Genomic DNA, 27,864 nt, shown 5'->3' with positions numbered 1-27,864 from the left:
AGATCCTGGAGAGAAGCCACAATGCGTCTGAATTTGTCCTCCTTCCTTAAACTGTATTAGTGGCCTCAGGGGGCCGATACGATTGAATGATGTGGAAGAACTGATAGCAATAAGTTGCAGCTTAAAATGCCATGTTGGCACTTAACGGTAATTAAGTGGATTTTGGTTTGCAGTTTGGGCACTCTATCTCTAAAAGGTTTGCCATCACTGATCTAGAGGAAGAATCCCATATGTGTCCTATATGTGCTGCCGAACAGACAAAAAGGAAAGTAGTTATATCCCTGTACATAGGGGGCAGTATTATAGTAGTTATATTCTTGTACATAGGGGGCAGTATTATAGTAGTTATATTCTTGTACATAGGGGGCAGTATTATAGTAGTTATATTCCTGTACATAGGAGGCAGTATTATAGTAGTTATATTCCTGTACATAGGGGGCAGTATTATAGTAGTTATATTCCTGTACATAGGGGCAGTATTATAGTAGTTATATCCCTGTACATAGGGGGCAGTATTATAGTAGTTATATTCCTGTACATAGGAGGCAGTATTATAGTAGTTATATCCCTGTACATAGGGGGCAGTATTATAGTAGTTATATTCTTGTACATAGGGGCAGTATTATAGTAGTTATATTCCTGTACATAGGGGGTAGTATTATAGTAGTTATATTCCTGTACATAGGGGGCAGTATTATAGTAGTTATATTCCTGTACATAGGGGGCAGTATTATAGTAGTTATATTCTTGTACATAGGGGGCAGTATTATAGTAGTTATATTCTTGTACATAGGGGGCAGTATTATAGTAGTTATATATTCCTGTACATAGGGGGCAGTATTATAGTAGCTATATTCCTGTACATAGGGGGCAGTATTATAGTAGTTATATTCCTGTACATAGGGGGCAGTATTATAGTAGTTATATTCCTGTACATAGGGGGCAGTATTATAGTAGTTATATTCTTGTACATAGGGGGCATTATTATAGTAGTTATATTCTTGTACATAGGGAGCAGTATTATAGTAGTTATATCCCTGTACATAGGGGGCAGTATTATAGTAGTTATATTCCTGTACATAGGGGGCAGTATTATAGTAGTTATATTCCTGTACATAGGGGGCGGTATTATAGTAGTTATATTCCTGTACATAGGGGGCAGTATTATAGTAGTTATATTCCTGTACATAGGGGCAGTATTATAGTAGTTATATTCCTGTACATAGGGGGCAGTATTATAGTAGTTATATTCCTGTACATAGGGCGCAGTATTATAGTAGTTATATTCCTGTACATAGGGGGCAGTATTATGGTAGTTATATTCCTGTACATAGGGGGCAGTATTATAGTAGTTATATTCCTGTACATAGGGGGCAGTATTATAGTAGTTATATTCCTGTACATAGGGGGCAGTATTATAGTAGTTATATTCTTGTACATAGGGGGCAGTATTATAGTAGTTATATTCGTGTACATAGGGGGCAGTATTATAGTAATATTCGTGTACATAGGGGGCAGTATTATAGTAGTAATATTCTTGTACATAGGGGGCAGTATTATAGTAGTTATATTCCTGTACATAGGGGGCAGTATTATAGTAGTTATATTCCTGTACATGGGGCGCAGTATTATAGTAGTTATATTCCTGTACATAGGGGGCAGTATTATAGTAGTTATATCCCTGTACATAGGGGGCAGTATTATAGTAGTTATATTCCTGTACATAGGGGCAGTATTATAGTAGTTATATTCTTGTACATAGGGGGCAGTATTATAGTAGTTATATTCCTGTACATAGGGGGCAGTATTATAGTAGTTATATTCATGTACATAAGGGGCAGTATTATAGTAGTTATATTCCTGTACATAGGGGGCAGTATTATAGTAGTTATATTCCTGTACATAGGGGGCAGTATTATAGTAGTTATATTCCTGTACATAGGGGGCAGTATTATAGTAGTTATATTCTTGTACATAGGGGGCAGTATTATAGTAGATATATTCTTGTACATAGGGGGCAGTATTATAGTAGTTATATTCCTGTACATAGGGGGCAGTATTATAGTAGTTATATTCTTGTACATAGGGGGCAGTATTATAGTAGATATATTCTTGTACATAGGGGGCAGTATTATAGTAGTTATATTCCTGTACATAGGGGGCAGTATTATAGTAGATATATTCTTGTACATAGGGGGCAGTATTATAGTAGTTATATTCCTGTACATAGGGGGACAGTATTATAGTAGTTATATTCCTGTACATAGGGGGCAGTATTATAGTAGTTATATTCCTGTACATAGGGGGCAGTATTATAGTAGATATATTCTTGTACATAGGGGGCAGTATTATAGTAGTTATATTCCTGTACATAGAGGGCAGTATTATAGTAGTTATATTCCTGTACATAGGGGGCAGTATTATAGTAGTTATATTCCTGTACATGGGGGGCAGTATTATAGTAGTTATATTCCTGTACATAGAGGGCAGTATTATAGTAGTTATATTCTTGTACATAGAGGGCAGTATTATAGTAGTTATATTCTTGTACATAGGGGGCAGTATTATAGTAGTTATATTCTTGTACATAGGGGGCAGTATTATAGTAGTTATATTTCTGTACATAGGGGGCAGTATTATAGTAGTTATATTCTTGTACATAGGGAGCAGTATTATAGTAGTTATATTCCTGTACATAGGGGGCAGTATTATAGTAGTTATATTCTTGTACAGAGGGGACAGTATTATAGTAGTTATATTCCTGTACATAGGGGGCAGTATTATAGTAGTTATATCCCTTTACATAGGAGCAGTATTATAGTAGTTATATTCTTGTACATAGGGGGCAGTATTATAGTAGTTATATCCCTGTACATAGGAGCAGTATTATAGTAGTTATATTCCTGTACATAGGAGGCAGTATTATAGTAGTTATAATCCTGTACATAGGGGGCAGTATTATAGTAGTTATAATCCTGTACATAGGGGGCAGTATTATAGTAGTTATATTCTTGTACATAGGGGGCAGTATTATAGTAGTTATATCCCTGTACATAGGAGCAGTATTATAGAAGTTATATTCCTGTACATAGGAGGCAGTATTATAGTAGTTATATTCCTGTACATAGGGGGCAGTATTATAGTAGTTATAATCCTGTACATAGGGGGCAGTATTATAGTAGTTATATTCTTGTACATGGGGGCACTATTATAGTAGTTATATTCCTGTACATAGGGGGCAGTATTATAGTAGTTATATTCCTGTACATAGGGGGCAGTATTATAGTAGTTATATTACTGTACATAGGGGGCAGTATTATAGTAGTTATATTCCTGTACATAGGGGGCAGTATTATAGTAGTTATATTCCTGTACATAGGGGGCAGTATTATAGTAGTTATATTCCTGTACATAGGGGACAGTATTATAGTAGTTATATTCCTGTACATAGGGGGCAGTATTATAGTAGTTATATTCCTGTACATAGGGGGCAGTATTATAGTAGTTATATTACTGTACATAGGAGGCAGTATTATAGTAGTTATATTACTGTACATAGGGGGCAGTATTATAGTAGTTATATTCCTGTACATAGGAGGCAGTATTATAGTAGTTATATTCCTGTACATAGGGGGCAGTATTATAGTAGTTATATTCTTGTACATAGGAGGCAGTATTATAGTAGTTATATTACTGTACATAGGGGGCAGTATTATAGTAGTCATATTCCTGTACATAGGGGGCAGTATTATAGTAGTTATATTCTTGTACATAGGGGGCAGTATTATAGTAGTTATATTCTTGTACATAGGGGGCAGTATTATAGTAGTTATATTCCTGTACATAGGGGCAGTATTATAGTAGTTATATTCCTGTACATAGGGGGCAGTATTATAGTAGTTATATTCCTGTACATAGGGGGCAGTATTATAGTAGTTATATTCCTGTACATAGGGGGCAGTATTATAGTAGTTATATTCTTGTACATAGGGGGCAGTATTATAGTAGTTATATTCTTGTACATAGTGGGCAGTATTATAGTAGTTATATTCTTGTACATAGTAGGCAGTATTATAGTAGTTATATTCCTGTACATAGGGGGCAGTATTATAGTAGTTATATTCCTGTACATAGTGGGCAGTATTATAGTAGTTATATTCCTGTACATAGGGGGCAGTATTATAGTAGTTATATTCCTGTACATAGGGGGCAGTATTATAGTAGTTATATTCCTGTACATAGGGGGCAGTATTATAGTAGTTATATTCCTGTACATAGGGGGCAGTATTATAGTAGTTATATTCTTGTACATAGGGGGCAGTATTATAGTAGTTATATTCCTGTACATAGGGGGCAGTATTATAGTAGTTATATTCCTGTACATAGGGGGCAGTATTATAGTAGTTATATCCCTGTACATAGGGGGCAGTATTATAGTAGTTATATTCCTGTACATAGGGGGCAGTATTATAGTAGTTATATTCTTGTACATAGGGGGCAGTATTATAGTAGTTATATTCTTGTACATAGTGGGCAGTATTATAGTAGTTATATTCCTGTACATAGGGGGCAGTATTATAGTAGTTATATTCCTGTACATAGTGGGCAGTATTATAGTAGTTATATTCCTGTACATAGGGGGCAGTATTATAGTAGTTATATTCCTGTACATAGGGGGCAGTATTATAGTAGTTATATTCCTGTACATAGGGGGCAGTATTATAGTAGTTATATTCTTGTACATAGGGGGCAGTATTATAGTAGTTATATTCCTGTACATAGGGGGCAGTATTATAGTAGTTATATTCCTGTACATAGGGGGCAGTATTATAGTAGTTATATCCCTGTACATAGGGGGCAGTATTATAGTAGTTATATTCCTGTACATAGGGGGCAGTATTATAGTAGTTATATTCCTGTACATAGGGGGCAGTATTATAGTAGTTATATTCCTGTACATAGGGGGCAGTATTATAGTAGTTATATTCTTGTATATAGGGGGCAGTATTATAGTAGTTTTATTCTTGTACATAGGGGGCAGTATTATAGTAATTATATTCCTGTACATAGGGGGCAGTATTATAGTAATTATATTCCTGTACATAGGGGGCAGTATTATAGTAGTTATATTCCTGTACATAGGGGGCAGTATTATAGTAGTTATATTCTTGTACATAGGGGGCAGTATTATAGTAGTTATATTCCTGTACATAGGGGGCAGTATTATAGTAGTTATATTCCTGTACATAGGGGGCAGTATTATAGTAGTTATATTCCTGTACATAGGGGCAGTATTATAGTAGCTATATTCCTGTACATAGGGGGCAGTATTATAGTAGTTATATTCCTGTACATAGGGGGCAGTATTATAGTAGTTATATTCCTGTACATAGGGGGCGGTATTATAGTACTTATATTCCTGTACATAGGGAGTAGTATTATAGTAGTTATATTCTTGTACATAGGAGCAGTATTATAGTAGTTATATTCTTGTACATAGGGGGCAGTATTATAGTAGTTATATTCTTGTACATAGGGGGCAGTATTATAGTAGTTATATTCTTGTACATAGGAGCAGTATTATAGTAGTTATATTCCTGTACATAGGGGGCAGTATTATAGTAGTTATATTCTTGTACATAGGGGGCAGTATTATAGTAGTTATATTCTTGTACATAGAGGGCAGTATTATAGTAGTTATATTCTTGTACATAGGGGGCAGTATTATAGTAGTTATATTCCTGTACATAGGGGGCAGTATTATAGTAGTTATATTCTTGTACATAGGGGGCAGTATTATAGTAGTTATATCCCTGTACATAGGGGGCAGTATTATAGTAGTTATATTCCTGTACATAGGGGGCAGTATTATAGTAGTTATATTCTTGTACATAGGGGGCAGTATTATAGTAGTTATATTCCTGTACATAGGGGGCAGTATTATAGTAGTTATATTCCTGTACATAGGGGGCAGTATTATAGTAGTTATATTCCTGTACATAGGGAGCAGTATTATAGTAGTTATATTCTTGTACATAGGGGGCAGTATTATAGTAGTTATATTCCTGTACATAGGGGGCAGTATTTTAGTAGTTATATTCCTGTACATAGGGGGCAGTATTATAGTAGTTATATTCCTGTACATAGGGGGCAGTATTATAGTAGTTATATTCCTGTACATAGGGGGCAGTATTATAGTAGTTATATTCCTGTACATAGGGGGCAGTATTATAGTAGTTATATTCTTGTACATAGGGGGCAGTATTATAGTAGTTATATTCTTGTACATAGGGGGCAGTATTATAGTAGTTATATTCCTGTACATAGGGGCAGTATTATAGTAGTTATATTCCTGTACATAGGGGGCAGTATTATAGTAGTTATATTCCTGTACATAGGGGGCAGTATTATAGTAGTTATATTCCTGTACATAGGGGGCAGTATTATAGTAGTTATATTTCTGTACATAGGGGGCAGTATTATAGTAGTTATATTCTTGTACACAGGGGACAGTATTATAGTAGTTATATTCCTGTACATAGGGGGCAGTATTATAGTAGTTATATTCCTGTACATAGGGGGCAGTATTATAGTAGTTATATTCCTGTACATAGGGGGCAGTATTTTAGTAGTTATATTCCTGTACATAGGGGGCAGTATTATAGTAGTTATATTCTTGTACATAGGGGGCAGTATTATAGTAGTTATATCCCTGTACATAGGGGGCAGTATTATAGTAGTTATATTCCTGTACATAGGGGGCAGTATTATAGTAGTTATATTCTTGTACATAGGGGGCAGTATTATAGTAGTTATATTCCTGTACATAGGGGGCAGTATTATAGTAGTTATATTCCTGTACATAGGGGGCAGTATTATAGTAGTTATATTCCTGTACATAGGGAGCAGTATTATAGTAGTTATATTCTTGTACATAGGGGGCAGTATTATAGTAGTTATATTCCTGTACATAGGGGGCAGTATTTTAGTAGTTATATTCCTGTACATAGGGGGCAGTATTATAGTAGTTATATTCCTGTACATAGGGGGCAGTATTATAGTAGTTATATTCCTGTACATAGGGGGCAGTATTATAGTAGTTATATTCCTGTACATAGGGGGCAGTATTATAGTAGTTATATTCTTGTACATAGGGGGCAGTATTATAGTAGTTATATTCTTGTACATAGGGGGCAGTATTATAGTAGTTATATTCCTGTACATAGGGGCAGTATTATAGTAGTTATATTCCTGTACATAGGGGGCAGTATTATAGTAGTTATATTCCTGTACATAGGGGGCAGTATTATAGTAGTTATATTCCTGTACATAGGGGGCAGTATTATAGTAGTTATATTTCTGTACATAGGGGGCAGTATTATAGTAGTTATATTCTTGTACACAGGGGACAGTATTATAGTAGTTATATTCCTGTACATAGGGGGCAGTATTATAGTAGTTATATTCCTGTACATAGGGGGCAGTATTATAGTAGTTATATTCCTGTACATAGGGGGCAGTATTTTAGTAGTTATATTCCTGTACATAGGGGGCAGTATTATAGTAGTTATATTCTTGTACATAGGGGGCAGTATTATAGTAGTTATATCCCTGTACATAGGGGGCAGTATTATAGTAGTTATATTCCTGTACATAGGGGGCAGTATTATAGTAGTTATATTCTTGTACATAGGGGGCAGTATTATAGTAGTTATATTCCTGTACATAGGGGGCAGTATTATAGTAGTTATATTCCTGTACATAGGGGGCAGTATTATAGTAGTTATATTCCTGTACATAGGGAGCAGTATTATAGTAGTTATATTCTTGTACATAGGGGGCAGTATTATAGTAGTTATATTCCTGTACATAGGGGGCAGTATTTTAGTAGTTATATTCCTGTACATAGGGGGCAGTATTATAGTAGTTATATTCCTGTACATAGGGGGCAGTATTATAGTAGTTATATTCCTGTACATAGGGGGCAGTATTATAGTAGTTATATTCCTGTACATAGGGGGCAGTATTATAGTAGTTATATTCTTGTACATAGGGGGCAGTATTATAGTAGTTATATTCTTGTACATAGGGGGCAGTATTATAGTAGTTATATTCCTGTACATAGGGGCAGTATTATAGTAGTTATATTCCTGTACATAGGGGGCAGTATTATAGTAGTTATATTCCTGTACATAGGGGGCAGTATTATAGTAGTTATATTCCTGTACATAGGGGGCAGTATTATAGTAGTTATATTTCTGTACATAGGGGGCAGTATTATAGTAGTTATATTCTTGTACACAGGGGACAGTATTATAGTAGTTATATTCCTGTACATAGGGGGCAGTATTATAGTAGTTATATTCCTGTACATAGGGGGCAGTATTATAGTAGTTATATTCCTGTACATAGGGGGCAGTATTTTAGTAGTTATATTCCTGTACATAGGGGGCAGTATTATAGTAGTTATATTCCTGTACATAGGGGGCAGTATTATAGTAGTTATATTCCTGTACATAGGGGGCAGTATTATAGTAGTTATATTCCTGTACATAGGGGGCAGTATTATAGTAGTTATATTCTTGTACATAGGGGGCAGTATTATAGTAGTTATATTCTTGTACATAGGGGGCAGTATTATAGTAGTTATATTCTTGTACATAGGGGGCAGTATTATAGTAGTTATATTCCTGTACATAGGGGCAGTATTATAGTAGTTATATTCCTGTACATAGGGGGCAGTATTATAGTAGTTATATTCCTGTACATAGGGGGCAGTATTATAGTAGTTATATTCCTGTACATAGGGGGCAGTATTATAGTAGTTATATTCCTGTACATAGGGGGCAGTATTATAGTAGTTATATTCCTGTACATAGCAGGCAGTATTATAGTAGTTATATTCCTGTACATAGGGGGGCAGTATTATAGTAGTTATATTCTTGTACATAGGGGGCAGTATTATAGTAGTTATATTCCTGTACATAGGGGGCAGTATTATATGACAGGTTTCTTCTCTATGTTACAGGCAGACAGGAAGGACCCTCAGGGTAACAATTCGGTGACTGGATTTGAGGAACTTCTACAGAAACAGCTGAAAGGAAAACAGATGCAGAAGGAGATGGCAGAATTCATCCGTGAGCGGTAATGATGAGTTTCCTCTCTCGCTCTGGAAGTGATATGTAGCTCGGCACACTATGGCGGTTTGTTATCCGGGGGAATATTAATAGGGTTGGGGGCTGCACACTATGATAGGGCAGAACCTGGTAATTCGGATCTTGGAGCTGGTCCTATGGGTCGTACATGTGGGGGTCGGGTCCTGGCGGCGCTGGGATTAATGGAGACATTTACCCATTTTTGTATTTAAATTTTTTAGGATCAAGATTGAAGAGGAATATGCAAAGAACTTGGCGAAGCTGTCACAGAACTCGCTGGCGTATCAGGAGGAGGGGTAAGTGTAGAGCCCCTGCGGGGGAAATCCATCACATGTTACCAGATGACGTCCCCTGTAATCCTGCAGCTCCCCCTGGTGGTGCTGTGTGTGATTACACCTCCTCCGCTGCAGCCTTGTGTTACTATATGACGCTCCCTATAATAATAATCCTGCAGCGCCTCCTGGTGGCCTCCCTCTGCTGTAGCCTCGTTATATGACATCCCCTGTAGTCCTGCAGCGCCTCCTGGTGGCCTCCCTCTGCTGCAGCCTCGTTATATGACACCCCCTGTACTCCTGCAGCGCCTCCCGTTGGTCTCCCTCTGCTGCAGCCTCGTTATATGACACCGCCTGTACTCCTGCAGCACCTCCTGGTGGCCTCCCTCTGCTGCAGCCTCGTTATATGACATCCCCTGTAGTCCTGCAGCGCCTCCTGGTGGCCTCCCTCTGCTGCAGCCTCGTTATATGACACCCCCTGTACTCCTGCAGCGCCTCCTGCTGGCCTCCCTCTGCTGCAGCCTCGTTATATGACACCCCCTGTAGTCCTGCAGCGCTTCCTGGTGGCCTCCCTCTGCTGCAGCCTCGTTATATGACACCCCCTGTACTCCTGCAGCGCCTCCTGGTGGCCTCCCTCTGCTGCAGCCTCGTTACATGACACCCCCTGTAGTCCTGCAGCGCTTCCTGGTGGCCTCCCTCTGCTGCAGCCTCGTTATATGACACCCCCTGTACTCCTGCAGCGCCTCCTGGTGGCCTCCCTCTGCTGCAGCCTCGTTACATGACATCCCCTGTAGTCCTGCAGCGCCTACTGGTGGCCTCCCTCTGCTGCAGCCTCGTTTATATGACATCCCCTGTAGTCCTGCAGCGCCTCCTGGTGGCCTCCCTCTGCTGCAGCCTCGTTATATGACATCCCCTGTAGTCCTGCAGCGCCTCCTGGTGGCCTCCCTCTGCTGCAGCCTCGTTATATGACACCCCCTGTACTCCTGCAGCGCCTCCTGGTGGCCTCCCCCTGCTGCAGCCTCGTTATATGACACCCCCTGTACTCCTGCAGCGCTTCCCGTTGGTCTCCCTCTGCTGCAGCCTCGTTATATGACACCCCCTGTACTCCTGCAGCGCCTCCTGGTGGCCTCCCTCTGCTGCAGCCTCGTTATATGACATCCCCTGTAGTCCTGCAGCGCCTCCTGGTGGCCTCCCTCTGCTGCAGCCTCGTTATATGACATCCCCTGTAGTCCTGCAGCGCCTCCTGGTGGCCTCCCTCTGCTGCAGCCTCGTTATATGACACCCCCTGTACTCCTGCAGCGCCTCCTGGTGGCCTCCCCCTGCTGCAGCCTCGTTATATGACACCCCCTGTACTCCTGCAGCGCTTCCCGTTGGTCTCCCTCTGCTGCAGCCTCGTTATATGACACCCCCTGTACTCCTGCAGCGCCTCCTGGTGGCCTCCCTCTGCTGCAGCCTCGTTATATGACATCCCCTGTAGTCCTGCAGCGCCTCCTGGTGGCCTCCCCTTGCTGCAGCCTCGTTATATGACATCCCCTGTAGTCCTGCAGCGCCTCCTGGTGGCCTCCCTCTGCTGCAGCCTCGTTATATGACATCCCCTGTACTCCTGCAGCGCCTCCCGTTGGTCTCCCTCTGCTGCAGCCTCGTTATATGACACCCCCTGTACTCCTGCAGCGCCTCCTGGTGGCCTCCCTCTGCTGCAGCCTCGTTATATGACACCCCCTGTACTCCTGCAGCGCCTCCTGTTGGTCTCCCTCTGCTGCAGCCTCGTTATCTGACACCCCCTGTAGTCCTGCAGCGCCTCCTGGTGGCCTCCCTCTTCTGCAGCCTCGTTATATGACACCCCCTGTAGTCCTGCAGCGCCTCCTGGTGGTCTCCCTCTGCTGCAGCCTCGTTATGTGACACCCCCTGTAGTCCTGCAGCGCCTCCTGGTGGCCTCCCTCTGCTGCAGCCTCGTTATATGACACCCCCTGTAGTCCTGCAGCGCCTCCTGTTGGTCTCCCTCTGCTCCAGCCTCGTTATGTGACACCCCCTGTACTCCTGCAGCGCCTCCTGGTGGCCTCCGTCTGCTGCAGCCTCGTTATATGACACCCCCTGTAGTCCTGCAGCGCCTCCTGTTGGTCTCCCTCTGCTCCAGCCTCGTTATGTGACACCCCCTGTACTCCTGCAGCGCCTCCTGGTGGCCTCCCTCTGCTGCATGTTCATGCTCATGTTGTGTCTCTGCATAACATTGTTAAACTCCATGAATAATTCCTTTAGAGGAGAATAAGGAATAACCCCGCAGCACATTGCGGAGATTACTCAGGAACATTGGCGCCACACACAGATATCACGTAATATAATATAACGCTCTCCTTCGGCAGGACCCTGGGGGAGGCTTGGGCCCAAGTCAAGAAAAGTCTGGCGGACGAGGCCGAGGTTCACCTCAAGTTTTCCTCAAAGGTAAAATCTATGTACGGGATGTGGGATGGGTCAGTGCTGTGCAGTCACACTGCTGTGCTCTGAGCTCTCTGCACCAGACTCTGACTCCCATCATCTCCTCATAGTTACAGAGTGAAGTGGAGAAGCCGCTGCTCAACTTCCGGGAGAACTTCAAGAAGGACATGAAGAAGTTTGACCACCACATCGCCGACCTCCGGAAGCAGCTGGCCAGCCGCTACGCCTCTGTGGAGAAGGTGGGGCATCCTGTCAGGGGCGGGGCTGTGACTACTCCTCCTGGGCGGAGTCTTGTGACGCTTGTCTCCTCCTCCTCAGGCTCGGAAGGCTTTGGCAGAGAGACAGAAGGATCTGGAGGTGAAGACACAACAACTGGAGATAAAGCTGAGCAACAAGACAGAAGAAGACATAAAGAAGGCGCGGAGGAAGTCCACCCAAGCAGGTGAGGGCGGCAACCTTGTGATATAGCGGGGGGTGTACCCTATATTACAGGGAGGGGGATACCCTATATTACAGCGGGGGGGGGGGATACCCTATATTACAGCGGGGGGGGGGGGGGAGATACCCTATATTACAGCACCAGGGGCATAAGACCCTATATTACATCCCCCTCCCCGCACCGCACTGATTACATGAATAAAGTGATGAGGTCTCTCTTTCCGCATGTTCTGGTCTCCGTCCTCTTCATCAGGTCAGTAAATTGTCTCTACTATGGTATCAGGAAATGTTACAATAAATCTATTTATAGATACAAATAAAAGGAGAAGAATCAAAGTATCAATAAGACGACAAAGACTCATAATGTCAGTTCTATCCCGGTGTGTACAGTAATGCAGTGTGAGGGAGGGATGGAGCCGGTCCCTAGGACAATCCTGGAGCCGGTCCCTAGGACAATCCTGGAGCCGGTCCCTAGGACAATCCTGGAGCCGGTCCCTAGGACAATCCTGGAGCCGGTCCCTAGGACAATCCTGGAGCCGGTCCCTAGGACAATCCATGGATACTCTGCTCCCGCTATATTCTCCTCCCAGGACTGGAAGGAAAAGGTGGGGAAACCCGGAGCCTCATAGGAGTGTCAGGAGGTCACGTGACTGAGGGTGCGGGTTCTTCTGCATTATCCCATGTGTGTGGGGGGGGGGGGTAATAGTCACATGTCCTGTATACGTACATGTATATACTGCACAGGGGATGGTAATGGAGACGCTGAGGTACACATTTACTTGTATTCAGCTGAATGGTGAAAGTTGTAGCAATAAAACAAATACAAAAATTACCACAAATCTCCAAAAAAACAACAAATTGTATCTATTATTCTGACCAAAATAATCATTTCTGTGATGTAAACCCATAACTTGTGTATCCGAGGTCCAATCTAATGGGGTGAATCCAGAAGTGTTTGTTCTGTTCCGCTGGACCTTTCTATATTACACCTCTGGTTATTTAACCTCTTGGCGCTCCGCTGATGCTGGCATCACAGTCCGCTGTAACTAGCAGCTGACACCCCAGTGTAACTCCCACAGTCAGAGTGAGCTCCGATCGGGGTGTTTAACTTGTTAAATGCTGCGAACAGCTCGACCACAACATTTAACATTCCTGCTGGGGGTCTCTCCTTCACGCTCGCCCCCTGGGCACCAATCGCTGTCATGGCAGTCCTGAAGTCTGATCAGGACCCCAGGGCTGTCCGCAGGCAGTGCCTGTGCATGTGCGTAGGTGAGTGAGCTAATACCCTGCAATTCATCAGTATAATCAGATGATTGCTTGTGCATGTCCCCTGGTGGAAGTAATAAAAAAGTTTTTAAAAAAATGTTATTCTATAAAAAATAAATTAATAAATATCAATAAATGGCCAAAATCCCCATTAACACATAAAATGAGATATAATGTAAAAAAAGGTCCAAATCATAACACAATCCCCACATATCGTATCACCGCATCCGTGACGACCCCTATGATTAAAAAGCATTATTAAAACCGCAAAAAAAAACCTGTTAAAAACCAGCCAAAAATTCAGATTTTCACCTATTTCATCCCACAAAACATGCAATAAAAAGTGATCAAAAAAACACGTGTGCTCCAGAATGTTACTGGTGCAAAGTGCAACACGTCCCACAAAAAACAAGCCGTCAACCTGCTCCGTTGACTAAATAATAAAAGTGTTCTGCCGCTGGGAAGACAAGAGATTGTTCCCCGGGTTGGGTTTTATTGTGAGAAATCTAAGTGTAAATCTGGTGTCAGCGACATCTCAGCGACCCATAGAACAAGGGTTAGACGTGTATTAGGCAGAAATCTATGACACAGCGGATGCTTATCTACTCTTACATCCCCCATAAGAAGAACAATAGGGAAAACCAACCCCAAAATGTTATCACAGGAAAATGCATCTCGTCCCGCAAAAACATCGCCCCACATGGCCCCAATAACGGGAAGACTAACATTTTATAGCCTCCAAAGAGGAAAGGAAGATCCTGGAGGTCCCTCCTTCCCTCCTGCGCCTCGCTGTGCGCCCCTACAACGAGTAACGGTCACATGTGGGGGGTCTCTGCACTCGGGAGAAGTAACGGCCACATGTGGGGGGTCTCTGCACTCGGGAGAAGTAACGGCCACATGTGGGGGGTCTCTGCACTCGGGAGAAGTAACGGCCACATGTGGGGGGTCTCTGCACTCGGGAGAAGTAACGGCCACATGTGGGGGGTCTCTGCACTCGGGAGAAGTAACGGCCACATGTGGGGGGTCTCTGCACTCGGGAGAAGTAACGGCCACATGTGGGGGGGTCTCTGCACTCGGGAGAAGTAACGGCCACATGTGGGGGGTCTCTGTACTCGGGAGAAGTAACGGCCACATGTGGGGTGTCTCTGCACTCGGGAGAAGTAACGGCCACATGTGGGGGGTCTCTGTACTCGGGAGAAGTAACGGCCACATGTGGGGGGGTCTCTGCACTCGGGAGAAGTAACGGCCACATGTGGGGGGTCTCTGCACTCGGGAGAAGTAACGGCCACATGTGGGGTGGTCTCTGTACTCGGGAGAAGTAACGGCCACATGTGGGGGGTCTCTGTACTCGGGAGAAGTAACGGCCACATGTGGGGGGTCTCTGCACTCGGGAGAAGTAACGGCCACATGTGGGGGGTCTCTGCACTCGGGAGAAGTAACGGCCACATGTGGGGGGTCTCTGTACTCGGGAGAAGTAACGGCCACATGTGGGGGGTCTCTGTACTCGGGAGAAGTAACGGCCACATGTGGGGGGTCTCTGCACTCGGGAGAAGTAACAGCCACATGTGGGGGGTCTCTGTACTCGGGAGAAGTAACGGCCACATGTGGGGGGTCTCTGTACTCGGGAGAAGTAACGGCCACATGTGGGGGGTCTCTGTACTCGGGAGAAGTAACGGCCACATGTGGGGGGTCTCTGTACTCGGGAGAAGTAACGGCCACATGTGGGGGGTCTCTGTACTCGGGAGAAGTAACGGCCACATGTGGGGGGTCTCTGCACTCGGGAGAAGTAACGGCCACATGTGGGGGGTCTCTGTACTCGGGAGAAGTAACGGCCACATGTGGGGGGTCTCTGTACTGGGGAGAAGTAACGGACACATGTGGGGGGTCTCTGCACTCGGGAGGAGGCCACATGTGGGGGGGGGGGGTCTCTGCACTTGGGAGAAGTAACGGCCACACGTGGGGGGTCTCTGTACTCGGGAGAAGTAACTGCCACATGTGGGGGGTCTCTGTACTCGGGAGAAGTAACGGCCACATGTGGGGGGTCTCTGCACTCGGGAGAAGTAACGGCCACATGTGGGGGGTCTCTGTACTCGGGAGGAGTAACGGCCACATGTGGGGGGGCTCTGTACTCGGGAGAAGTAACGGCCACATGTGGGGGGTCTCTGTACTCGGGAGAAGTAACGGCCACATGTGGGGGGTCTCTGTACTCGGGGGAAGTAACGGCCACATGTGGGGGGTCTCTGTACTGGGGAGAAGTAACGGACACATGTGGGGGGTCTCTGTACTGGGGAGAAGTAACGGACACATGTGGGGGGTCTCTGCACTCGGGAGGAGGCCACATGTGGGGGGGGGGGTCTCTGCACTTGGGAGAAGTAACGGCCACACGTGGGGGGTCTCTGTACTCGGGAGAAGTAACTTCCACATGTGGGGGGTCTCTGCACTCGGGAGAAGTAACGGCCACATGTGGGGGGTCTCTGCACTCGGGAGAAGTAACGGCCACATGTGGGGGGTCTCTGCACTCGGGAGAAGTAACGGCCACATGTGGGGGGTCTCTGCACTCGGGAGAAGTAACGGCCACATGTGGGGGGTCTCTGCACTCGGGAGAAGTAACGGCCACATGTGGGGGGTCTCTGCACTCGGGAGAAGTAACGGCCACATGTGGGGGGTCTCTGTACTCGGGAGAAGTAACGGCCACATGTGGGGGGTCTCTGCACTCGGGAGAAGTAACGGCCACATGTGGGGGGTCTCTGCACTCGGGAGAAGTAACAGCCACATGTGGGGGGTCTCTGTACTCGGGAGAAGTAACGGCCACATGTGGGGGGTCTCTGTACTCGGGAGAAGTAACGGCCACATGTGGGGGGTCTCTGTACTCGGGAGAAGTAACGGCCACATGTGGGGGGTCTCTGTACTCGGGAGAAGTAACGGCCACATGTGGGGGGTCTCTGTACTCGGGAGAAGTAACGGCCACATGTGGGGGGTCTCTGCACTCGGGAGAAGTAACGGCCACATGTGGGGGGTCTCTGTACTCGGGAGAAGTAACGGCCACATGTGGGGGGTCTCTGTACTGGGGAGAAGTAACGGACACATGTGGGGGGTCTCTGCACTCGGGAGGAGGCCACATGTGGGGGGGGGGGGTCTCTGCACTTGGGAGAAGTAACGGCCACACGTGGGGGGTCTCTGTACTCGGGAGAAGTAACTGCCACATGTGGGGGGTCTCTGTACTCGGGAGAAGTAACGGCCACATGTGGGGGGTCTCTGCACTCGGGAGAAGTAACGGCCACATGTGGGGGGTCTCTGTACTCGGGAGGAGTAACGGCCACATGTGGGGGGGCTCTGTACTCGGGAGAAGTAACGGCCACATGTGGGGGGTCTCTGTACTCGGGAGAAGTAACGGCCACATGTGGGGGGTCTCTGTACTCGGGGGAAGTAACGGCCACATGTGGGGGGTCTCTGTACTGGGGAGAAGTAACGGACACATGTGGGGGGTCTCTGTACTGGGGAGAAGTAACGGACACATGTGGGGGGTCTCTGCACTCGGGAGGAGGCCACATGTGGGGGGGGGGTCTCTGCACTTGGGAGAAGTAACGGCCACACGTGGGGGGTCTCTGTACTCGGGAGAAGTAACTTCCACATGTGGGGGGTCTCTGTACTCGGGAGAAGTAACGGCCACATGTGGGGGGTCTCTGCACTCGGGAGAAGTAACGGCCACATGTGGGGGTCTCTGTACTCGGGAGAAGTAACGGCCACATGTGGGGGGTCTCTGTACTCGGGAGAAGTAACGGCCACATGTGGGGGGTCTCTGCACTCGGGAGAAGTAACGGCCACATGTGGGGGACTCCGTACTAAGGGGAAATTGCTGAACAAATAATAAGGTGGGTTTTCTCTTTTTATCTTTTGGAAAAGTGTAAATTTTACGCTGAATGTAGGTACTACCTGCTGTTATGTGCTGATCACTGTCTACATCATGGCTTGTCCTTCAGTCTATACCGAGCCTCATGTCATGTTCTTCCTGCAGGGGACGACCTCATGAGATGCGTAGACCTCTACAACCAATCACAATCCAAGTGGTTTGAAGAGATGGTGACGACCACCTTGGTAAGTGTCCAGGATCCTTCCTCGTGTTTCCAAGTCCCTCATCTTCTCAGTGTTCCTCCATCTTTCCTGGAAGGAGTTTGATGATCTTCAGATTGTTCTGAAAATAATTTGGGAGATTTTTGTTTTAATTTTGGAGAGTTTTTTGGTAGGCTCCTCCAATGTCCCATAGATTATACCAATGTAGGGCAGGAAAGGAAGAGCAGCTCTTCTCATAGGAGGACACGACTTATCACTAGAAGGAGATGCCTTCAACATTGTGAGGATCTCCATGTAGCCTTCTTTACGATAGCTGGACAGACCATCATTCAGGTCGATGAGTTTTCGGTAGAGTTGTTCTTGATTTCCCAATGATTGTATGTCCTACAGGAACTGGAGAGGCTGGAGGTGGAGCGGGTGGAGATGATCCGTCAGCACCTTTGTCAGTACACACAACTACGACATGAGACGGACATGTTCAACCAAAGCGTAAGTAGTGGACATCTCCTCAGTGCACGCTCACCACAATACCATAGTGTAACCTCCACGTTCTCCCCATGCAGACGGTGGAGCCCGTGGACCAGCTGCTCCAGAAGGTCGATCCGGCCAAAGACAGGGAACTGTGGGTGAAGGAGCACAAGACGGGCGACATCCGACCCATAAACATGGACATATAGACTGTATTGTTGCCCGTTCCCTGGCTGGGAGAGCTTTGCCGCTGAGATTCTGTACATTGCTGTAAAATATTCGTTCCTTGCCGAGTCACTAAATCATTATTTTTGGAATACGGGACACTGGGATTTGTGGGTCCATGGATGAAGAATTGCTGGACACCCCGTGCCGTATCCCAGGTGATGTAAAGCTGGTGCCGCATACATTCCGCGCATCTCCAGTTCCTAGCAGAGATTTTTGACATTTTTAAAAATTTTTAATATAAAACTACATTAAGTTAAAGTTTGGAGAGAGTCGGCCCCGGGATGAGCCCCTTTAATGCTACATAATAGTAATAGTAGTCGCCCCTGGATGAGCCCCTGTAATGCTACATAATAGTAATAGTAGTCGCCCCGGGATGAGCCCCTGTAATGCTACATAATAGTAATAGTAGTCGCCCCCGGGATGAGCCCCTGTAATGCTACATAATAGTAATAGTAGTCGGCCCCCGGGATGAGCCCCTGTAATGCTACATAATAGTAATAGTAGTCGGCCCCGGGATGAGCCCCTGTAATGCTACATAATAGTAATAGTAGTCGGCCCCAGGATGGGCCCCTGTAATGCTACATAATAGTAATAGTAGTCGCCCCCGGGATGAGCCCCTGTAATGCTACATAATAGTAATAGTAGTCGCCCCCGGGATGAGCCCCTGTAATGCTACATAATAGTAATAGTAGTCGGCCCCAGGATGGGCCCCTGTAATGCTACATAATAGTAATAGTAGTCGCCCCGGGATGAGCCCCTGTAATGCTACATAATAGTAATAGTAGTCGCCCCGGGATGAGCCCCTGTAATGCTACATAATAGTAATAGCAGTCGCCCCGGGATGAGCCCCTGTAATGCTACATAATAGTAATAGTAGTCGCCCCTGGATGAGCCCCTGTAATGCTACATAATAGTAATAGTAGTCGCCCCGGGATGAGCCCCTGTAATGCTACATAATAGTAATAGTAGTCGCCCCGGGATGAGCCCCTGTAATGCTACATAATAGTAATAGTAGTCGCCCCTGGATGAGCCCCTGTAATGCTACATAATAGTAATAGTAGTCGCCCCGGGATGAGCCCCTGTAATGCTACATAATAGTAATAGTAGTCGCCCCGGGATGAGCCCCTGTAATGCTACATAATAGTAATAGTAGTCGCCCCGGGATGAGCCCCTGTAATGCTACATAATAGTAATAGTAGTCGCCCCGGGATGAGCCCCTGTAATGCTACATAATAGTAATAGTAGTCGCCCCGGGATGAGCCCCTGTAATGCTACATAATAGTAATAGTAGTCGCCCCGGGATGAGCCCCTGTAATGCTACATAATAGTAATAGTAGTCGCCCCGGGATGAGCCCCTGTAATGCTACATAATAGTAATAGTAGTCGCCCCGGGATGAGCCCCTGTAATGCTACATAATAGTAATAGTAGTCGCCCCTGGATGAGCCCCTGTAATGCTACATAATAGTAATAGTAGTCGCCCCGGGATGAGCCCCTGTAATGCTACATAATAGTAATAGTAGTCGCCCCGGGATGAGCCCCTGTAATGCTACATAATAGTAATAGTAGTCGCCCCGGGATGAGCCCCTGTAATGCTACATAATAGTAATAGTAGTCGCCCCGGGATGAGCCCCTGTAATGCTACATAATAGTAATAGTAGTCGGCCCGGGATGAGCCCCTGTAATGCTACATAATAGTAATAGTAGTCGGCCCCGGGATGAGCCCCTGTAATGCTACATAATAGTAATAGTAGTCGGCCCCGGGATGAGCCCCTTTAATGCTACATAATAGTAATAGTAGTCGGCCCCGGGATGAGCCCCTGTAATGCTACATAATAGTAATAGTAGTCGCCCCTGGATGAGCCCCTGTAATGCTACATAATAGTAATAGTAGTCGCCCCCGGGATGAGCCCCTGTAATGCTACATAATAGTAATAGTAGTCGCCCCGGGATGAGCCCCTGTAATGCTACATAATAGTAATAGTAGTCGCCCCGGGATGAGCCCCTGTAATGCTACATAATAGTAATAGTAGTCGCCCCGGGATGAGCCCCTGTAATGCTACATAATAGTAATAGTAGTCGCCCCGGGATGAGCCCCTGTAATGCTACATAATAGTAATAGTAGTCGCCCCGGGATGAGCCCCTGTAATGCTACATAATAGTAATAGTAGTCGCCCCCGGGATGAGCCCCTGTAATGCTACATAATAGTAATAGTAGTCGGCCCCAGGATGGGCCCCTGTAATGCTACATAATAGTAATAGTAGTCGCCCCCGGGATGAGCCCCTGTAATGCTACATAATAGTAATAGTAGTCGCCCCGGGATGAGCCCCTGTAATGCTACATAATAGTAATAGTAGTCGCCCCGGGATGAGCCCCTGTAATGCTACATAATAGTAATAGTAGTCGCCCCGGGATGAGCCCCTGTAATGCTACATAATAGTAATAGTAGTCGCCCCCGGGATGAGCCCCTGTAATGCTACATAATAGTAATAGTAGTCGCCCCCGGGATGAGCCCCTGTAATGCTACATAATAGTAATAGTAGTCGCCCCTGGATGAGCCCCTGTAATGCTACATAATAGTAATAGTAGTCGCCCCGGGATGAGCCCCTGTAATGCTACATAATAGTAATAGTAGTCGCCCCGGGATGAGCCCCTGTAATGCTACATAATAGTAATAGTAGTCGCCCCCGGGATGAGCCCCTGTAATGCTACATAATAGTAATAGTAGTCGCCCCGGGATGAGCCCCTGTAATGCTACATAATAGTAATAGTAGTCGCCCCCGGGATGAGCCCCTGTAATGCTACATAATAGTAATAGTAGTCGCCCCGGGATGAGCCCCTGTAATGTTACATAATAGTAATAGTAGTCGGCCCCAGGATGGGCCCCTGTAATGCTACATAATAGTAATAGTAGTCGCCCCCGGGATGAGCCCCTGTAATGCTACATAATAGTAATAGTAGTCGCCCCGGGATGAGCCCCTGTAATGCTACATAATAGTAATAGTAGTCGCCCCCGGGATGAGCCCCTGTAATGCTACATAATAGTAATAGTAGTCGCCCCGGGATGAGCCCCTGTAATGCTACATAATAGTAATAGTAGTCGCCCCGGGATGAGCCCCTGTAATGTTACATAATAGTAATAGTAGTCGCCCCGGGATGAGCCCCTGTAATGCTACATAATAGTAATAGTAGTCGCCCCGGGATGAGCCCCTGTAATGCTACATAATAGTAATAGTAGTCGCCCCTGGATGAGCCCCTGTAATGCTACATAATAGTAATAGTAGTCGCCCCTGGATGAGCCCCTGTAATGCTACATAATAGTAATAGTAGTCGCCCCTGGATGAGCCCCTGTAATGCTACATAATAGTAATAGTAGTCGGCCCCGGGATGAGCCCCTGTAATGTTACATAATAGTAATAGTAGTCGCCCCCGGGATGAGCCCCTGTAATGCTACATAATAGTAATAGTAGTCGCCCCCGGGATGAGCCCCTTTAATGCTACATAATAGTAATAGTAGTCGCCCCCGGGATGAGCCCCTGTAATGCTACATAATAGTAATAGTAGTCGCCCCCGGGATGAGCCCCTGTAATGCTACATAATAGTAATAGTAGTCGCCCCGGGATGAGCCCCTGTAATGCTACATAATAGTAATAGTAGTCGCCCCGGGATGAGCCCCTGTAATGCTACATAATAGTAATAGTAGTCGGCCCCGGGATGAGCCCCTGTAATGCTACATAATAGTAATAGTAGTCGCCCCGGGATGAGCCCCTGTAATGCTACATAATAGTAATAGTAGTCGGCCCCGGGATGAGCCCCTTTAATGCTACATAATAGTAATAGTAGTCGCCCCCGGGATGAGCCCCTGTAATGCTACATAATAGTAATAGTAGTCGCCCCGGGATGAGCCCCTGTAATGCTACATAATAGTAATAGTAGTCGCCCCCGGGATGAGCCCCTGTAATGTTACATAATAGTAATAGTAGTCGCCCCGGGATGAGCCCCTGTAATGCTACATAATAGTAATAGTAGTCGCCCCGGGATGAGCCCCTGTAATGCTACATAATAGTAATAGTAGTCGCCCCGGGATGAGCCCCTGTAATGCTACATAATAGTAATAGTAGTCGCCCCGGGATGAGCCCCTGTAATGCTACATAATAGTAATAGTAGTCGCCCCTGGATGAGCCCCTGTAATGCTACATAATAGTAATAGTAGTCGCCCCGGGATGAGCCCCTGTAATGCTACATAATAGTAATAGTAGTCGCCCCGGGATGAGCCCCTGTAATAGTAGTCGCCCCCGGGATGAGCCCCTGTAATGCTACATAATAGTAATAGTAGTCGCCCCTGGATGAGCCCCTGTAATGCTACATAATAGTAATAGTAGTCGCCCCGGGATGAGCCCCTGTAATGCTACATAATAGTAATAGTAGTCGCCCCTGGATGAGCCCCTGTAATGCTACATAATAGTAATAGTAGTCGCCCCGGGATGAGCCCCTGTAATGCTACATAATAGTAATAGTAGTCGCCCCCGGGATGAGCCCCTGTAATGCTACATAATAGTAATAGCAGTCGCCCCGGGATGAGCCCCTGTAATGCTACATAATAGTAATAGCAGTCGCCCCGGGATGAGCCCCTGTAATGCTACATAATAGTAATAGCAGTCGCCCCGGGATGAGCCCCTGTAATGCTACATAATAGTAATAGTAGTCGCCCCGGGATGAGCCCCTGTAATGCTACATAATAGTAATAGTAGTCGCCCCGGGATGAGCCCCTGTAATGCTACATAATAGTAATAGTAGTCGCCCCCGGGATGAGCCCCTGTAATGCTACATAATAGTAATAGTAGTCGGCCCCAGGATGGGCCCCTGTAATGCTACATAATAGTAATAGTAGTCGCCCCCGGGATGAGCCCCTGTAATGCTACATAATAGTAATAGTAGTCGGCCCCGGGATGAGCCCCTGTAATGCTACATAATAGTAATAGTAGTCGGCCCCGGGATGAGCCCCTGTAATGCTACATAATAGTAATAGTAGTCGCCCCTGGATGAGCCCCTGTAATGCTACATAATAGTAATAGTAGTCGGCCCCAGGATGGGCCCCTGTAATGCTACATAATAGTAATAGTAGTCGGCCCCGGGATGAGCCCCTGTAATGCTACATAATAGTAATAGTAGTCGGCCCCAGGATGGGCCCCTGTAATGCTACATAATAGTAATAGTAGTCGGCCCCGGGATGAGCCCCTGTAATGCTACATAATAGTAATAGTAGTCGCCCCGGGATGAGCCCCTGTAATGCTACATAATAGTAATAGTAGTCGCCCCGGGATGAGCCCCTGTAATAGTAGTCGCCCCCGGGATGAGCCCCTGTAATGCTACATAATAGTAATAGTAGTCGCCCCTGGATGAGCCCCTGTAATGCTACATAATAGTAATAGTAGTCGCCCCGGGATGAGCCCCTGTAATGCTACATAATAGTAATAGTAGTCGCCCCTGGATGAGCCCCTGTAATGCTACATAATAGTAATAGTAGTCGCCCCGGGATGAGCCCCTGTAATGCTACATAATAGTAATAGCAGTCGCCCCGGGATGAGCCCCTGTAATGCTACATAATAGTAATAGCAGTCGCCCCGGGATGAGCCCCTGTAATGCTACATAATAGTAATAGCAGTCGCCCCGGGATGAGCCCCTGTAATGCTACATAATAGTAATAGTAGTCGCCCCGGGATGAGCCCCTGTAATGCTACATAATAGTAATAGTAGTCGCCCCGGGATGAGCCCCTGTAATGCTACATAATAGTAATAGTAGTCGGCCCCAGGATGGGCCCCTGTAATGCTACATAATAGTAATAGTAGTCGCCCCCGGGATGAGCCCCTGTAATGCTACATAATAGTAATAGTAGTCGGCCCCGGGATGAGCCCCTGTAATGCTACATAATAGTAATAGTAGTCGCCCCTGGATGAGCCCCTGTAATGCTACATAATAGTAATAGTAGTCGCCCCGGGATGAGCCCCTGTAATGCTACATAATAGTAATAGTAGTCGCCCCCGGGATGAGCCCCTGTAATGCTACATAATAGTAATAGTAGTCGGCCCCGGGATGAGCCCCTGTAATGCTACATAATAGTAATAGTAGTCGCCCCTGGATGAGCCCCTGTAATGCTACATAATAGTAATAGTAGTCGGCCCCAGGATGGGCCCCTGTAATGCTACATAATAGTAATAGTAGTCGGCCCCGGGATGAGCCCCTGTAATGCTACATAATAGTAATAGTAGTCGGCCCCAGGATGGGCCCCTGTAATGCTACATAATAGTAATAGTAGTCGGCCCCGGGATGAGCCCCTGTAATGCTACATAATAGTAATAGTAGTCGGCCCCGGGATGAGCCCCTGTAATGCTACATAATAGTAATAGTAGTCGCCCCGGGATGAGCCCCTGTAATGCTACATAATAGTAATAGTAGTCGCCCCGGGATGAGCCCCTGTAATGCTACATAATAGTAATAGTAGTCGCCCCGGGATGAGCCCCTGTAATGCTACATAATAGTAATAGTAGTCGCCCCCGGGATGAGCCCCTGTAATGCTACATAATAGTAATAGTAGTCGCCCCGGGATGAGCCCCTGTAATGCTACATAATAGTAATAGTAGTCGCCCCTGGATGAGCCCCTGTAATGCTACATAATAGTAATAGTAGTCGGCCCCAGGATGGGCCCCTGTAATGCTACATAATAGTAATAGTAGTCGCCCCTGGATGAGCCCCTGTAATGCTACATAATAGTAATAGTAGTCGGCCCCGGGATGAGCCCCTGTAATGCTACATAATAGTAATAGTAGTCGGCCCCGGGATGAGCCCCTGTAATGCTACATAATAGTAATAGTAGTCGCCCCGGGATGAGCCCCTGTAATGCTACATAATAGTAATAGTAGTCGCCCCGGGATGAGCCCCTTTAATGCTACATAATAGTAATAGTAGTCGGCCCCGGGATGGGCCCCTGTAATGCTACATAATAGTAATAGTAGTCGGCCCCGGGATGAGCCCCTGTAATGCTACATAATAGTAATAGTAGTCGCCCCGGGATGAGCCCCTGTAATGCTACATAATAGTAATAGTAGTCGCCCCGGGATGAGCCCCTGTAATGCTACATAATAGTAATAGTAGTCGCCCCCGGGATGAGCCCCTGTAATGCTACATAATAGTAATAGTAGTCGCCCCCGGGATGAGCCCCTGTAATGCTACATAATAGTAATAGTAGTCGCCCCCGGGATGAGCCCCTGTAATGCTACATAATAGTAATAGTAGTCGCCCCGGGATGAGCCCCTGTAATGCTACATAATAGTAATAGTAGTCGCCCCGGGATGAGCCCCTGTAATGTTACATAATAGTAATAGTAGTCGCCCCGGGATGAGCCCCTGTAATGCTACATAATAGTAATAGTAGTCGCCCCGGGATGAGCCCCTGTAATGCTACATAATAGTAATAGTAGTCGCCCCGGGATGAGCCCCTGTAATGCTACATAATAGTAATAGTAGTCGCCCCGGGATGAGCCCCTGTAATGCTACATAATAGTAATAGTAGTCGCCCCGGGATGAGCCCCTTTAATGCTTCATGATTGTAGTCAGGACCTTCTGTCACATTCTCAATGGGTTCCCCGGGTCATAGAGGGTTCACAACATTCCTAGACAAGAAGCTCCACCTACTCGAGGGTCGGCCTAAGACCTCCATACCCAGGGGGCTTTTTGGTGGATTCTTCCACCTTAAGATGACCTTGCCCTTAAAGCTTTTCTTAGAGCAGAAGAGGCGCGTGTAAGGTCTCGTGTTATAAAAACTCTAAAAATAATTGGGCCTTTCAAAATCATTGCAATCCAAAAAGTCACAGACCATTGGTTTATTCCATCTCCCGTGTCTGGCAGGACCACCGTGACTGGGGGGGGGGCACTTTTTGCCCCCTCGATACTTACTATTGGTTCGTTTTTTTACTCATTTGAATGTGGAACAACCTTTATTTTTGGGAGACCTTGAAGTATTCTAAAGTGTTTAGGATTGGGAGAGTCCTGAATCCATTCATCTTCCATAGGGTGCCCCCACAGCCGGAGCCCCCCCCATGTGGCTGCACCACCTAGTGGCCATGTACTGGGGGACAATAGATTCTATTAGAAAAACTTTGTGATTGATTTTTATATAAAAGGGATGAGTTTTACTGACATTTCATTACAAACCCCCAGGTTCTCCTTGTGTATATTGTTGCTACCTGTGTATATTCTGCTCCTCCCCCTTCCATGTAATATAGCAGATTTCTAACACCTGAGGCCCCTCCCATGTTGATCCCTCCCCTGTTGGCCCCTCCCCTGTTCCCACCAATGTTGACCCCTCCCCTGTGCCCTCCCATGTTGACTCCTCCCCTGTGCCCTCCCATGTTGATCCCTCCCCTGTGCCCCCCATGTTGATCCCTCCCCTGTTGGCTCCTCCCCTGTGACCTCCCATGTTGGCTCCTCCCCTGTTGGCTCCTCCCCTGTTCCCTCCTCCTCGTTGTACAGATCTAATGTAAAAGACAAAAACTTTTTTCAGAGTCTATAAAACTAATTTAAGGGATGAGCCGGAGACTTGTGTCTGATGTTTCACGTTTGTGTCAAATTTGTGATGTCAAAAAGTTTTCAGGTTGAAAATATGAACTTTTTCAAGAAAAAAGCAAAAATATAGAGAAACATGGACGAGCGGAAAACACTTCGGAGGAGATTCCCGCTGTATATCCCGAGCTAATAAATCCTCTATATAACCCGCTCCGAGTCACTGTGCTATCTGTCATCACACGGGAAGTAGTACTGTGCGCTGTGTATACAGGGGAAGTAGTACTGTGCACTGCCCATATATACAGGGGAAGTAGTACTGTGCACTGTGTATATATACAGGAGAAGTAGTACTGTGCACTGTGTATATATACAGGAGAAGTAGTACTGTGCACTGCCCATATATACAGGAGAAGTAGTACTGTGCACTGAATATATATACAGGAGAAGTAGTACTGTGCACTGTATATATATATACAGGAGAAGTAGTACTGTGCACTGTATATATATATACAGGAGAAGTAGTACTGTGCGTTGCCCGTATATATACAGGAGAAGTAGTACTGTGCACTGCCCGTATATATACAGGAGAAGTAGTACTGTGCACTGCCCGTATATATACAGGAGAAGTAGTACTGTGCACTGCCCGTATATATACAGGAGAAGTAGTACTGTGCACTGCCCGTATACTGTGCACTGCCCGTATATATATACAGGAGAAGTAGTACTGTGCACTGTATATATACAGGAGAAGTAGTACTGTGCACTGTATATATACAGGAGAAGTATTACTGTGCACTGTATATATACAGGAGAAGTATTACTGTGCACTGTATATATACAGGAGAAGTAGTACTGTGCACTGTATATATACAGAAGAAGTAGTACTGTGCACTGTATACATACAGGAGAAGTAGTACTGTGCACTGCCCGTATATATATACAGGAGAAGTAGTACTGTGCACTGTATATATA

At 45.8% G+C, this 27,864-nt stretch overlaps 1 protein-coding gene across 8 annotated transcripts in view; it reads left to right on the top strand.

Annotated features, from left to right (window-relative positions):
* Nucleotides 1-27,102, top strand: part of GAS7 (growth arrest specific 7) — a 252,855-nt gene extending 225,753 nt beyond the window's left edge. For all 8 annotated transcript variants that reach the window (XM_072112778.1, XM_072112780.1, XM_072112781.1 and 5 more), the window contains 8 exons: nt 9,029-9,144; nt 9,377-9,451; nt 11,788-11,866; nt 11,971-12,099; nt 12,179-12,302; nt 17,580-17,659; nt 18,026-18,124; nt 18,199-27,102. In XM_072112778.1, the coding sequence (XP_071968879.1) occupies nt 9,029-9,144; nt 9,377-9,451; nt 11,788-11,866; nt 11,971-12,099; nt 12,179-12,302; nt 17,580-17,659; nt 18,026-18,124; nt 18,199-18,312 (816 nt within the window). In that variant the 3' untranslated portion in view covers nt 18,313-27,102. The remainder of the gene's footprint in view (nt 1-9,028; nt 9,145-9,376; nt 9,452-11,787; nt 11,867-11,970; nt 12,100-12,178; nt 12,303-17,579; nt 17,660-18,025; nt 18,125-18,198) is intronic.
* Nucleotides 27,103-27,864: the final 762 nt, after the last annotated feature.

The sequence above is a fragment of the Engystomops pustulosus genome, chromosome 6, assembly GCF_040894005.1.
Source record: "Engystomops pustulosus chromosome 6, aEngPut4.maternal, whole genome shotgun sequence".
In the NCBI taxonomy this organism is placed as follows: domain Eukaryota; kingdom Metazoa; phylum Chordata; class Amphibia; order Anura; family Leptodactylidae; genus Engystomops; species Engystomops pustulosus.
This window is presented reverse-complemented; position numbering and strand designations above follow the sequence as displayed.